General features: G+C 39.7%; 1 protein-coding gene across 8 annotated transcripts in view; it reads left to right on the forward strand.

The window, feature by feature from the left end:
- The window catches only part of nlgn3b (neuroligin 3b), a 24,130-nt gene continuing 8,169 nt past the window's right edge, over window positions 1–15,961 (forward strand). For 7 of the 8 annotated variants that reach the window (XM_058777344.1, XM_058777347.1, XM_058777346.1 and 4 more), the window contains exons 1-7: window positions 1–200; window positions 4,129–4,834; window positions 6,223–6,276; window positions 7,005–7,160; window positions 8,928–9,113; window positions 14,107–14,231; window positions 15,129–15,796. In XM_058777344.1, the coding sequence (XP_058633327.1) occupies window positions 4,345–4,834; window positions 6,223–6,276; window positions 7,005–7,160; window positions 8,928–9,113; window positions 14,107–14,231; window positions 15,129–15,796 (1,679 nt within the window). In that variant the 5' untranslated portion in view covers window positions 1–200; window positions 4,129–4,344. Of the gene's footprint in view, window positions 201–616; window positions 677–4,128; window positions 4,835–6,222; window positions 6,277–7,004; window positions 7,161–8,927; window positions 9,114–14,106; window positions 14,232–15,128; window positions 15,797–15,961 lie in introns of those variants that run through there. The other variant, XM_058777345.1, reaches the window with a different exon arrangement.

Below are 15,961 nucleotides of genomic sequence, written 5' to 3' on the forward strand. Positions count from 1 at the left end.
CGACCGCGCACAGCGCGCGCGCTTAAAATAGACCCGGGGAGATTGACGTTAATTGAAAATAAGAAAAACGCAAGAAGAGCCGAGCGCCGTTCACGCGGCTCGACGGGGAAAAAAGGGGGCATGTTGGACGGTGGGAACGATGAGATGTGAGATTATTACAGTGCTAGCTCGGATGCGATACCGGCTGAGCGAATCGGCAGGTGAGCCCAAAATTTTCTTATTTATGGCTGATCTGATGCGCGCCGTCGCTTCGCAATATCAGGCAGCGGTGACAGCGAACAATCCCGAGTAATAAGAGCAATTTTCCGATGCTGTTGAATAAAAAAAAATGTGGGTAGTTATGAGAAAACCGTAAATTGGATTGTGTATGAGCGTATGTGGAACGCGTTCTGATTGAACAATGAACGCTGGTCTAATGAATGCGCCGCATTGCTTGTATTTGGGAAATGGATACGATAAAAGGATGAGGTTTTTGAAAAGGAAATATTTGTCTTTTCCTTCTTTGATTTGATTTGATTTTAACGCAGTTTTCGCTCTCTCGTCTGCAGCGCGAAAGCTCGCAATCGTAAGAGGGTGAGAGAGAGAGAGAGAGGAATTGGTGGAGAGAGGAAGAGAATTATCATTCGAATAACCTCAAAGCCATGGTTTGCTGCTGCATCTGGGCTGTGGGATCTCGGTAATCATAATCATTAGATGGCCGTAAACAGTCGGCTTTGTAATTCTACTGCCAGACTACATCAACTTATTCGCATCTGTTTGAAAACACCTCTCCAGCACCGTAATTTAGCGCTTCTACAGGCCGGTCTGCGAGAGGGACACTCGGGGGTCGAGTCGTTCTTTATATATATATATATATATATATATATATATATATATATATATATATATATATATATATATATATTAATCACGGGCGGCGCGCGCGTGAATTAAAGCTGCAGTTCGTCACCTGTTGGAAAGGTAACGGCAGCGCACGCCGGTCAGAAACCAGCGTCGAGACCGAAGCGAGACCAGTACCGAGTCCAAGTTGTCATGGTGATTTTACCGATCTGTTGGCTCGGTTAGTGAATGAGTGCGCGTGTCCAGAGGCGTTATGTTGTACGTTTACAATGCAAAACACTGGTATTAGTTTCGAGGGAAGGGTCGTGACACCCTGGGTACATTTTCAAGAGCTATTTGTTATCGTATGGCAGGTGAACATGGAGCCTCGCAAGTGTTTTCGTAATGAAATGCCCCCGCATAGTTTATTATCTGCGCGCCATCCCGCCACTGCATCGTTCAGTCGGAGCTACGGAGGAGGCGGAGGAGGAGGAGGGACAAGACTATTGGTATTCATCTCTCGTATGGTAGTCTCTTTCACCGTCCCTGCCGTGAGTCCGGGGAACACACACGCATCTGCTCACCCCGTTCCTAGTGAATGCAGAAAAGAAGCGGTAGCCTATACCCTGTATCATTAAACCCGAATAGGCAATAGCACCGGTTTAACATAAATAGAGCCGAATTCGCCAAATCAATGAAAGCTGATTTTATCGTTTCATTTCTCGCATAGATATGTGGGATAAATATCAGGGACACCAATCTTGAAACACATCACTAGCCTGTACGGCTGACCTGATTCAGGCGCGCTGGAAAATGGGCACTGGAATAAACGGGCTCCCAGTATTCTCTCGATGGGCCTGCACGGTTCAGATTAACTGACCCACATTAGAGGGATGGAGGAATCCAATGCTAAAATCATTTACAGAAATGCAGGAGAAGGTTTGTTTGTATATGCTGCTGATATTCTACAGGTAGCGGCTCTCTTCAGCACCACGGACAGCGACAAGAATGAACACACAGTAAAAGAACTAAAGGGCTGGTCCGTGCTATAATATATCGGATGACTTAATTTGTTCAGCATTGTTAAAGATGGAAATATTCAGGCTTATTTCTTCGCACTCACAATCAGCATGTTAAAATTGTTATTGTTATTGTGTAATTAAATAGTCACGTTGAAATCTATGGTTTTAATGCCTAAGCTTGACCAGCGTTTATTTCTGAAGGTCTGGTGTACCTTAATTCAAAATACTTTCCAGAGTTCAAAAGGCATGCATAATGGGAATGACCCAGTTAATTGCACAATGAATGATTGTAATAATAACAACTATGATGATATCTGCATGGCAGCTGGCTTTAGTTAGTTTTTTTGAGTTAGTTTCTATCCCATTTTGCATGGGATTTTTTATTTTGTGTTTTTGTATTGTTTGCAGTTCTAGAGATGAATTTACAGGAAAGGCAATCACATAAAATAGGTCATATAAGCTAGCACCTGCTCAACACACCAGCGTTATACAGCATTGTGTACGAAAGTCGTTTCACACCTCTGAGAGTGCCAGGCAGTAGATATCAAGGATTTTAGGTTCTGTGCTTGAAGTTGTTAATGATTTTGCATTGTATAGTGCTTTGAAGCATTTAATGCATTTGTTTTAAGAACACCGTATTTAATGTTCCTGGAATGTAATTTGTAGGGTTTTATATATATATATATATATATATATATATATATCTTGAATATTTTGATCATTTTATGTTATGTCTCTGAGATAAAAGATCTGATACAGAATTCTTTAAATCTTGATTGGATAATTTAATTTGTTTGCATCTCAGGCTGTAAATGGTTGCAAATATTTTACCCAGGAAATGTGTGTTTCTGTCAAAGCCTTTGGAAGGCTTACAGATTTAGTATTTGCATGTTCTGTAAACAGTGCTTCAGGGGCAGTGAGTTATGAAAAAGGGGATTATTGAGCCTGATGTCACCAAATTTTTCTTTAAAAATGTTACGGCTTAAGTATCAACAGAACAGAATGATACATTTAGTGATAAAACTTTGTCACATTTCACAGATTAAAAGTTGGTAATGATTAATAATAATTAATGAAATTAACACTGTGACCATATTTCATATATGGTACATATTTCATATAACTTCTGAATTAGTGGCCAATGAAATATTGCGCATAAAATGTATATTCACATGACTTCACACCAGTCTGGCCAATGCAACATGTCTTCAGCTAGCAAATTTAAAGTTGCAATCTGATACACGGTAACTGCCCTGGATAAAGAGGAAGTGCAATTATGCAATTCACAATTCTGTTTTATCTGTTTTAACCATCAGATTTGTTGTTACAGATTGATTTCATATAATTTTTATTGAATGTTCATGAGATTTCAGAATTTGAGCCCTCTAAATGATACAGTGGTACATCTGTTTAGATTGTCAGACCTCCAGGTCTCATCTTTGGCCAGTTTTTAAAAAGGATATAGATGTGAACTCTTGTTTTGTGGTTGGTCCTCATCACTGCAGTGCAGGTTAATGAAAGCTGTGGGTTTCAGCCCATCGGCTCTACATGCTGCCATCCCAGAGCGTCATGCACGCACATTGATTTCAGATAAAGCTCTGCGTGTTTGTGGCTGAAGCGTTGAATATTGATCCATTCGCACAACATGCATTCTGAACACAAGCACTGCACTATTAGACTTAAGCTCCTCCCCTCAGAAGACATGAGATCCACCTGCTGTCCATGTCTGATCCCTCATGAGACTGAAGCCACAGAGCTAGAGCTGTGCAAGGGTGCAGGGTTAAAGAATCTCTACTTGTGTGTGTGTGTCTGTAATTGAGTGTCCCTGCTTGCTTCCTCTCCCACATGAGTTCATGTACACGCTACTGTTCAAAATTTGGGGGTTGGTAACATTTTAGTCTCTTATGTTTTATCAAAAATACAGTAAAACATAATATTTTATCTTATTAACATGTAATACAAACATGTAATATAATATCTTATTTTTTATCTTAATATTATTTCAAATTAAAATAACTGTTTTATATCTTAATATATTTTAAAATGCATTTTTATGATGCCAAAGCTGAATTTTCAGCATAATTACTCCAGTCACAGTGTCACATGATTCTTCAGAAATCATTCTAAAATGCTGATTTGGTGCTCAAGAAAGCAGGAAGATGGAAGATGAATTGAAAGTTCCAAAGAACAGCATTTATTTGAAATAGAAATCGTTTGTAACATAAATGTTACAAACATATGCTTTAAAAATGTTCTGGCTCTTACATCCTGTTTGTGTTTTTTTCAGGTTTGTGCTGAAAGGATCTGCATGCTGGAAAAATGAACAGTTTCACCTGCTGAAATCATCAACCGATATGGAGCACTTGGTGGTGCACACCTGGCTGCGGAGATGCCCACTGGATCTGCCTGAGTGTGTGGCGCGTGTTTGTATTTGAGCGCTAGAGTGTGATTTTGTCAAAGCAGAGAGCGCCATTGAGTTACAGACAGAGATTTATCAGTGTGAATGTGTGTGCTGTTAAGAGGGACCATGTGGCACGCACAGTCAGCAACTTACCTGCCGCTTACCCACCTGCTCCGCCGACCTCTCAACTTTGCACTGTGCTGGCTTCTTGTTTGGTTGATGTGGTCAGTCTCCATGGCAACAGCACTGACCTACCAGCCCACAGTGAACACAGCACTTGGCAGACTAAGGGGTATGCGGGTGGCTGTGGCTACGGAGGGTCTGGGCCCTGTGGATCAGTACCTGGGTGTGCCTTACGCTACCCCACCTGTAGGAGAGAAGCGCTTTATGCCGCCCGACGCTCCATCGGCCTGGTCCGGCGTACGGAACGCCACCCGCTTCCCTCCCGTCTGCCCGCAGACCGTTCGCAACGCAGTGCCCGACATCATGATGCCTGTCTGGGCCACCTACAACCTTGACACGGTTGCTACGTACCTGCAGGAGCAGAGTGAGGACTGCCTGTACCTTAATATATACGTACCCACACAAAGCAGTGAGTACACATGCAAACTGCACACGCACAGAACACCACTGGTTTTGGTTCTTGGTTACTCCAATGGTTTCTTACTGTAAATATGCTTAGGGGTTTTTTACTCACCACTTGAGGGTTTGTAAGGAACTATTTTTTCTAATTTAATAATACTTTAATTGTTTTTAGAATATTCAGTTTGTTTAGTGCAATATTCCAATCTGTTCATTCAGACAGTTCATGTAACTGAACAGATCACCAATTCAATTCCTATGTTGCATTTTAGATCTTTTTTATTGAAGAATATTTATTTAGTTAGGATATATTGTAGCTTTTTATTGTTTTTAGTGTAGATTTCTTTAAAATATCAGAAAAATGAAACAATGTTTTGTTTGTTACTTTTTTTAGTAACTTGGGTAACGAATGCATCAACTAACATGAACTAGCAATGCTCAACATATTCTTACAGCATTTAAACTTTGTTAATAGCTAAACTTTGTGTAAAAATGGTCATGTTAGTACACAGTGCACAGTTTAAAAGAATAATATTTTCCTGTGACAGCAATGCATTTCATCTTGAAAACATTCTGATATGCTTATTTGGTGCTCAATATTTTGTGTTATTATCAATGTTAAAAAGAATTGTTACTATTTTTGTGGGAAACCTTAATCATTTTTATTAAGATATTTGATAAATATAAACTTCAAGAACTTTGATTTATTTTGTAACAATGCATGTCTTTACTGTCACTTTTGATAATTCAATGCATATTTGATGAATAGAAGTATTCATTTCTTTAAATAAAATGGTAGTATTGCTTGACTATAGTTTACCTACTGTAGATCAATAGTAGTCTGAAACTTGGCAAGCTTCAGTTTCAAATCTTACCCAACACTGCAACACGCATAATGCACCAAGACAGAATTTTGGTTGTAATGTTGGATGTCAAAAATAAAACGAAAAATATTCCACTGGAGCTCTGTAAACACTACAGTCCCCCGCACATCCTCTCAGTTCCCGTGTTTCTCAGCATTTCTAAGCAACATCAGAAGCTTCTCTGAAGTCAAATTCAGTGCCCATGGCCAGATTCAGCTGTGTGCTTTCCTTGCAGTCTTTAAGTTGAACTGAAGCAGCCTCTTTGTCCACTGGAGTGAACGTTGAGAGCACTGTTTTGGCCTCATTTAAAGGAAATAGTGAATTGCTCGTGGTAAAATGCTGAAAGCTTTATTATTGCAGGGTTCGGAGTGGGAAAGTGAACTCCTGTTGGTATCACACAGTAATTTAGAGAGGAGTCTACTGAGCTTTTATATATCCTGCACTTACGCACAATCCCCAACACACACAAACACACTCACATGTTTCTCTGCGGTCTACTTTCTGCTCTTCTAATTTATCATCCATCTCTCTCTAGGTACAAAGAGAACGGGTGACATGTCAGCTGACACAGAGCGCTCAGAGGATGATGGTATGTCCTGTTTTCATCATTCTTTCAGATGAATTCATTTTTAATGTTTTTCCTATTCATTTTTTATCCCATCGTGGTTAATGCAAGAGAGAATAATCTGGATGGTATTTACACAATGTTGCATCATTTTCAGGATAATTTTATAAGGTGGTCCAGCCTGTTTGCCCTGCGTCTTAGGATGGTTTTGGATGGTTCTCTAGATATCAGCATCAGTGTGATGAAATGCCCATATTATCAACCACTACTACTGTACATGTACAGTTATTTTATATACTGTATATATAGTATTTCAAATGCAGTCCCATTACTACATTTAGATGCTTTTTCTTTAAGTTTAAGCAGTAATTCAAGCTTATAATCATTTGCAAATCCATCTGATGAACAGACATTATTCACTTGCCTAATCTGTTATTTGTGAATGTTGCATTTGAAGACAACACTTCACCATGAGATGACTATAATCATTATAATAAATGAAACTCAGAGAAATTGAGTAATTTAAAAGAAGTCTCGGAGGCAGTTCTTGGCTGGTTACGTTGTTATTTTTAGTCACTTGTGTTCTGAAGGATGAGGAGTTAAATAGATTATTTAAAGCTGAAGTCTGTCAGTGGTGCAGAAGATCTCTGTGGAGATTTTGAACAGCTGTGAAAAACACTTCATAACGCAGAGAGCCTCATGTTTTTTGTGCACTTCTGTGTGTGTGTGTGTGTGTGTGTGTGTGAATGCAGGGCTAAGGGATTCTCGAGATGACCCACGTCCTGTGATGCTGTTTATTCATGGTGGCTCGTACATGGAGGGCACGGGTAACATTATGGACGGTAGTGTGCTGGCCAGCTATGGCAATGTCATCGTCATAACCCTCAACTACAGGGTGGGGATATTAGGTATGTACCATAAGGGGAAGGGTTTTCCTACAATGAAATTTAAAATATAAGCTTAAATATAAGAGATTTACGAATATTAACAAGTACAGCATTTTTTCTGTTTTGGAGAAAAGATCAACGTGCATGGAAAGATACTGTGACTCCAAATGCAACATGTCAGCCATTATAAAAGCAACCAAGTCTTTAGAAGACCTCAATAATGTTTTATAAATGCTTTGGGGAGCAGATCTGTCCATTACAGCCACATTCAGAGAGAATGCTGTAAGTGTGCTGCTTTTCTAAAGAGCTCTGATTCTGTTTAATCTCAGTGACTACAGCATCAAAACAAGCAGCAGCGTTCCTACTCGAATGTTATCAGACAAAATCACCTACGATGAAAGAAAGAGAGAGGAATTGAGGAATGCTTCCATCTTTAGGCGATGAAGAAGCTCTGAAAAATGCTCTGATAAAACAGCAAAGCTGAACTCTATAAAACAACAGTCATCTCTGATAGAGAACAAGCTGCATCACCTTATGTTTACCATCACTGATGGCTTGTCAGTTGCAATATAACCACTGAATGAAATAAATGTACTGTATGTTTGAAGTACTCAAAATCTTCTCAACCACTACCAGTGTGCAGCATCCACTTGGATGATGCGACGGCAGCCACAGGACAACGGCGCCAGTGCGCTCACCACACACCAGCTACAGGTGGAGAGGAGAGAGAGTCATAGAGCCAAAGTGGATGGGGATTATTAGGAGGCCATGATAGACAGGGGCCAGTGGAGGCAATTTGGCCAGGACACCGGGGTACCCCTACTCTTTACGATAAGTGTCATGGGATTTTTAATGACCACAGAGAGTCAGGACCTCGGTTTAACGTCTCATCCGAAAGACGGTGCTTTTTGACATTATAGTGTCCCCGTCATTATACTGGGGTATTAGGACCCACACAGACCACAGGGTGAGCACCCCCTGCTGGCCTCACGAACACCTCTTCCAACAGCAACCTAGTTTTCCCAGGAGGTCTCCCATCGAGGTACTGACCAGGCTCAGTCCTGCTTAGCTTCGTGGGCAACCAAGTTGCGTAGGCCCCCGCAAATTATGCAAGGCCCTGCCTCCCCCTCGTTTTAAAGTGGCCACTGTCAATCTGGTGCAAAGAAGAGGAGTAAGATAAGGGTAAATGATGGAGCTTATAAAGATGTTGTTGAAATGGTGGTATTTATAAAGTCTATATATAATATATATTTATAGATATTTTTTTTCTTTCATATCAGAGGCCAGTTAAACTGTGTGTTGTGAAAAAATTTGGTCTGATTTCCACATTGATCTGAACAAAATCAGCAGACGTGCTGAATAAAAATGCAAGTTTATTCTCTGACAGCAGGTGGCGCTAATCGAACAGCAGAAATACAGCAGTTAACGTGGTTACCCCCATTACATAGTAAAACTGAACAACTGCCACTGAAATAATGAGAATTTGTAATGAACAGCTTTCTTTTGATATAAACCCCCTTGCAGCTACAGTATTTTCCTGAGATTTTCATGAAGTTTTGAGGCAATATTTACTTCAGGGTTCAACGATTTGCTATGCATCATTACAAAAAAACAAAAAAAACAATACCCACAATCTCATGAGTGGTTTGTTTTCTTTAAACTGCAGTAAATTCTTCCTATTTTCAGCTGCCAAAAACAGAGATGTTCTTGAAAGTTTCACTCTCAAGACCATTGATGAGTAGTCACAACAATTATGTCAAATCTTTTTGTCCTGTGTCTTTCTCTCAGGGTTTTTAAGCACAGGTGACCAGGCCGCTAAAGGGAATTATGGTCTCTTGGATCAGATTCAAGCTCTCCGCTGGATCAACAAAAATATTGGATATTTCGGTGGTGATCCGGGCCGCGTGACCGTGTTTGGCTCAGGAATCGGAGCATCCTGCGTCAGTTTGCTCACTCTTTCACACCATTCTGAAGGTTAGAGTGCACACACCTCAAATAATATTAATGATTAATTCACCATATAAACATATGATGTCACAGATGCAGTGATATTCTCTTCAGTGCTGGTCCGAGTATTTATATTCAGATCATGAAATGTGTTGAAACAGAGGGACGTGACAGTGAGTGCACTTTGATAAAACCATACTGAAAATATTAATTATGCAGTCATAATGAATGAATTGTTTGAAAATACAAATTTAAAAAAATGTCCTGCCCCCTGGTAATTAAGTAATTTTCTATAATTGCACTTATTTAATTATACCTCTTATTGTAACACCTTATGGTAGTCAATTAAAGGTGTGTCTCTGTAAGGCACGTACAGTGTATTTTTGCAGTCCGTAACTGCTGAGACAGCTGCCTCTGCAACCATGACCACTGTCACATCCCAGTTTCCGTTACCACGGTAATCTCTGCTGTAACCATGGTAACTCGTCTCTTGCCTCATCAGCCTTATCCCTCTGTTGTGGGCCTCGAGTGTGTGTAGGTGTGTCTGTCACTGCAAGGCGTGTGTGCAAAGTGTTTTTCAAAGACATCATGGCCAATCACACACACCTGCAGGGATATTGATCCTACATCATCGTTTTGCTTCACCGTACAGTATTGATAACATCTCTTTCCCTTTGTCTCACTGTTTTGTGTTTCTCCCTCTTTATGTCAGTTTTTAAAATTTGCAATTGGTCCCTCTATTTCATACTCATATGATAGTTTTATGATCAGGTGATCCATTTTATCCATGCATTTGCTGGTACATATATTTTAGAAAACCATGATTTTGTTCATGCCGTATAATTTTATAGCTCTTTCTAACCTAATGCATTTACACCCAGAATAAAGCCCAGGTGCACTTATTTAAATAGTAAGATTCTAGGTGATTGTGTGTTGTACCGCCACCACAACTGTTGTCCATTTCACAGAAAACCTGTTTCTTATGGAAAACCATAGCTCTGGTTTTGTCCAAATTGACTGTCACTATCAATTTTTGCAATTACCGCTCCAGCAGGGAGCATCTCTGCCACATTCCTTTTTTGTGTGGTCCGCAGAACCAGGTCATCCCTGTTGAGCAGACATTTGATTTCAGTGTGTATAGAGTGAGGTCAGGGGTGGCGGATTGCACTAGCACTGTTGTTGTATCATTTATGTAGATGTTTAAAATGATTGGACTGAAGCTACATCCTCTTCCTCGAGCCTCAGAGTTCTCTTTCCCCTCCTCTTCTTTTTAGCTGTGCTGTCTGTGGTTTCTGAAATACGCTGATACTAAGTCATTAGGATTTAAGCTCTCTTAAAATTATACTCACTGTTCCAGGTGGAGTGAAATATACAGTATGACTTGAAAGAATTAAAAATCAATTTTACTGTTCACTAGAAAAGCTCTTCTGCAGACAAGGATAAATCTGCATATTGATGTGGATTCTGTTACATTGGATTGAATAAAATAATATTTTCTACAAGACAGCAATAGAGGAAATTCAGTTTCCAATGTGCAAAGATTACACATTAGGCACTAAATGTATTTTATATATATACAGTGGGGCAAAAAAGTATTTAGTCAGCCACCAATTGTGCAAGTTCTCCCATTTAAAAAGATGAGAGAGGCCTGTAATTTTCATCATAGATATACCTCAACTATGAGAGACAAAATGAGAAAAAAAAATCCAGAAAATCACATTGTAGAATTTTTAAAGAATTTATTTACAAATTATGGTGGAAAATAAGTATTTGGTCAATAACAAAATTTCATCTCAATACTTTGTTATATACCCTTTGTTGGCAATGACAGAGGTCAAACGTTTTCTGTAAGTCTTCACACACTGTTGCTGGTATTTTGGCCCATTCCTCCATGCAGATCTCCTCTAGAGCAGTAATGTTTTGGGGCTGTCGCTGGGCAACACGGACTTTCAACTTTTCGATGGGGTTGAGATCTGGAGACTGGCTAGGCCACTCCAGGACCTTGAAATGCTTCTTCTGAAGCCACTCCTTCGTTGCCAGGCGGTGTGTTTGGGATCATTGTCATGCTGAAAGACCCAGCCACGTTTCATCTTCAATGCCCTTGCTGATGGAAGGAGGTTTTCACTCAAAATCTCACGATACATGGCCCCATTCATTCTTTCGTTTACACGGATCAGTCGTCCTGGTCCCTTTGCAGAAAAACAGCCCCAAAGCATGATGTTTCCACCCCCATGCTTCACAGTAGGTATGGTTTTCTTTGGATGCAACTCAGTATTCTTTGAGTTTTTACCAAAAAGTTCTATTTTGGTTTCATCTGACCATATGACATTCTCCCAATCCTCTTCTGGATCATCCAAATGCTCTCTAGCAAACTTCAGACGGGCCGGACATGTACTGGCTTAAGCAGGGGGACACGTCTGGCACTGCAGGATTTGAGTCCCTGGCGGCGCAGTGTGTTACTGATGGTAGCCTTTGTTACTTTGGTCCCAGCTCTCTGCAGGTCATTCACTAGGTCCCCCCGTGTGGTTCTGGGATTTTTGTTCACAGTTCTTGTGATCATTTTGACCATTTTGATCATTGTGAGATCTTGCGTGGAGTCCCAGATCGAGGGAGATTATCAGTGGTCTTGTATGTCTTCCATTTTCTAATAATTGCTCCCACAGTTGATTTCTTCACACCAAGCTGCTTACCTATTGCAGATTCAGTCTTCCCAGCCTGGTGCAGGTCTACAATTTTGTTTCTGGTGTCCTTTGACAGCTCTTTGGTCTTGGCCATGGTGGAGTTTGGAGTTGGACTGTTTGAGGTTGTGGACAGGTGTCTTTTATACTGATAACGAGTTCAAACAGATGCCATTAATACAGGTAACGAGTGGAGGACAGAGGAGCCTCTTAAAGAAGTTGTTATAGGTCTGTGAGAGCCAGAAATCTTGCTTGTTTGTAGGTGACCAAATACTTATTTTACCGAGGAATTTACCAATTAATTCTTTAAAAATCCTACAATGTGATTTTCTGGATTTTTTTTTTTCTCATTTTGTCTCTCATAGTTGAGGTATACCTATGATGATGACCTCTGTCATTGCCAACAAAGTGTATATAACAAAGTATTGAGATGAAATTTTGTTATTGACCAAATACTTATTTTCCACCATAATTTGTAAATAAATTCTTTAAAAATTCTACAATGTGATTTTCTGGATTTTTTTTTTTCTCATTTTGTCTCTCATAGTTGAGTTATACCTATGATGAAAATTACAGGCCTCTCTCATCTTTTTAAGTGGGAGAACTTGCACAATTGGAGGCTGACTATATACTTTTTTGCCCCACTGTATATTCATATTTGGGTCATTGGCAAAAAAGATGAAAACCCCTAATCTAGGACTTTTTGTATTTAGTTTGATACTAGCTGATAATAGAGTTTCCCCCTGAAATTCATGAAAAATTCAGCTCCCATCTGGTGGATGGTGGGCATGTTTTACACCCAGTAGGGCATCCCAGTAGGATATCGCTGTTGAAGTTGTTTCTCCACTGTTTCCTTGTAGAGTAATTTGCATGAGATGCATGTGCTGGTTATGGAAGGGTTGTCTTTGCAGATATGATATGGTAGAACTGAATAGAACTGAAATGCTTTAAAGGGCACCTATTATGCCCCTTATTACAAGATGTAATAAGTCTCTGGTGTCCCCAGAATGTGTCTGTGAATTTTCAGCTCAAATACCCCACAGATCATTTATTATATAATTTTAAAAATGCCTTTTTTGAGTGGAAGCAGAAACACGCACACAGAAAGCGGCTGTCACACAGCATGTGAGTACTAAACTAAGTTCTCTTTCCTGTCTTATTGCACTTAAAATGTCAAATACACAAGTTTATGTTAAAAACACACGTTACAAAACCACAGTCGGTTAAGTCTGTTTAAACGTGAAATCACGTTTATATTAGATCTGTGTATTAAGTGACAACAGCGTAATATACAGTACCTATACTGCTGTCTGCGCAGTTAATATGACCCAAACTGCCAAATCCCAAATGACCCAAATCACTCACTGCTCTGTAATGAATAACTTCTATAGCTTTAATAAGAAGACATTTCTTACTTGAATGCTGCTTGTAAATAATGTAAAAGTGAATTTTGCGTAATAGGTGCCCTTTAATCCCATCATCAAGGTTAGTGGAACTTGTTTACACGACTTTCATACAATGCCACCATAGAGTCATGACATGAGTTCATTATAGCAACAGTCCTGCTGGAGCAATCTGTGTGCAGAGGTGTCTTGCTCAAGGCCACAATGGTGATGACTCATAATTCGTGCTTTGCGGAGAACATCTGATGATATTGGTGGTCATGATATTGTATTTTTAGGCCTGTGAAGTTTGGGATTAGTGTCTTTGTAGACATCGTTGCTGTCAGATATCTGTATTCAATGCCTCAGGGGTGATAGTTGAATGTGAAGTATTAAATGATAAAAAATGCTCAGCACCGACCAGATGGGAGTTGAATATCGTGGGTTGACGCTCAAGCCCACCGATCTTATATTATCAATCTGAATACAAAACTGTTAATTGAATATAGAGTTTTTCTTCAGCTGGAGCATTTCTTACATGGCAACAAAAAAATGCCAGCATAAAAGCAAAGATGCCCATAGAGATCAAGTGCCCTTTAATAAAAGAAAAAAAAAGTTCATTTCTAACATTGAACCTAACAGATTGTTCCTCAGATGTAAGAAGAAATGATCTGTCCAACATGTGCTGACACTATCTTAAAAGCATCTCATTTAAAAATTGAGTGTGGAGTGGATGAGAAATATATAATGATTTGGCTGAAGGTTGTGAGGGTCACATAGAGAAGACATTAGCGAGTCTCTTAGAAAGCCCAGGATGTGGATGGACCCTTCTTTCATGACAGGTGAAGATACTGCAACTCTGCCCTTTGAGGATACAATACTAATATAATTGCTGATCTGGAATATTGGAATGGCATTTACTGTTTTATTTTCTTCTGACATTCTGTGTTCTCTCTCTAGGTTTGTTTCACCGAGCCATCATTCAGAGTGGCTCAGCACTGTCCAGTTGGTCAGTGAACTATCAGCCTGTGAAATACACACGTCTCCTCGCGGAGCGCGTTGGCTGTAATGTCCTTGACACACAAGTAAGATGTTTCTTGGAATTTTATGAGTATTGTGAGTTATTAAAGAAACAATGCAGTTGTGGGTATTTTTTGTAAAACCTTGTCAGGTGAGATGCACATAAAAGCCATAAGACACCATACAGTCGCTGTTTCTAGAGTATGTGAAATTTCTTCAGACATCAAAAATTGCAATAAAAACACTTAAAATGAGAAAATACTGTTCAGAAATTTGGGGCATTGTTTTAAGATGTTTTTGAAAGAAGTCTCTTATGCTCACCTTTATTTGATCAAACATAAGTAAAAACAGTAATCTTGTGTCATATTACATTTTAGAATAAGTGTTTTCTATTTTAATATATTTTAAAATGTAATTTATTCCTATGATAAACCATTTTTTTCAATGAGGATTCTTTGATGAAATGAAATTTCAAAAGAGACATTTAAAATAATATTTTGTAACATTCTAAATGTCTTCAATGTCACTTTTGATAAATATAATGCATCCTTGCTAAATAAAAGCATTCGTTTATTTAAAAAATCAATCTGTGACATTTAAATCTTCGATTGGTCAAATTTCCTTGTTGGTCAGAGTTCACAAAACGTAAACTTTCGTATGAAGCGGAATGCAAAAGTTCTCTGCATGTGCCTGTGTTTCTCTTCCCCTGTGTTTGCAAAGATATGAATGGAAGAATATAAATTGAATACAAAGTCATGAACACAAATTTAGCATACATTTTTAATTTCTCACACCCGCTCAGGATAAGGTTAAGGCGTTGTTTTTGGTTCCCAGTGTTTCGGTTAATAAAAAATATTTTATTTTTAAATTAAATTTTAGTGTCTACCAATTTATGACTTGCCGTTTTTACCAGTGTAGGCATGGAGGCAGATGTAATGGCTGCATGTGTGTGTTTTATGCAGGATCTGGTCCTCTGCATGCAGAAGCGTAGCTACAGGGAGCTGGTGGAGCAGGAAATTCAGCCAGCACGCTTCCATGTGGCCTTTGGCCCTGTTATTGACGGTGACCTCATCCCAGATGACCCTGAAGTGCTCATGGAGCAGGGCGAGTTCCTTAACTATGACATCATGTTGGGCGTGAACCAGGGGGAGGGATTTCGATTTGTAGAGGGCGTGGTGGAACCAGAAGAAGGCGGAGTTTCTGGCTCGGATTTCGACTTCACGGTATCCGATTTTGTAGACGGTCTCTACGGTTATCCAGAAGGGAAGGACACTCTCAGAGAAACCATAAAGTTCATGTACACAGACTGGGCCGATCGAGACAATCCCGAAACCCGTCGTAAAACCCTCGTGGCCATGTTTACGGATCACCAGTGGGTGGAACCAGCTGTGGTGACGGCTGACCTGCATGCACGTTACGGTTCTCCGACCTTCTTCTATGCATTCTATCATCACTGCCAGAGTCCCATGAAGCCTCCATGGGCGGACTCCGCACACGGCGATGAGCTGCCCTATGTGTTTGGCATTCCGCTTATTGGTCCGACGGAACTCTTCCCCTGCAACTTCTCCCGCAATGATATCATGCTGAGTGCCGTCGTCATGACCTACTGGACCAACTTTGCAAAGACCGGGTAAATTAGAACACCTTCTATAAACAGCACAAGCGATACATTTTTTTGCAAAACAATATGCAAAATAGCAACACAAAGCAAAACATTATGAGTGACATTCTGGACTAAAATATTATTTATTCATGACACTCTATAATCAGTTATGCAATGCCATAATTACTTATG

Source organism: Onychostoma macrolepis, chromosome 05 (genome assembly GCF_012432095.1).
Source record: "Onychostoma macrolepis isolate SWU-2019 chromosome 05, ASM1243209v1, whole genome shotgun sequence".
Lineage (NCBI taxonomy): Eukaryota > Metazoa > Chordata > Actinopteri > Cypriniformes > Cyprinidae > Onychostoma > Onychostoma macrolepis.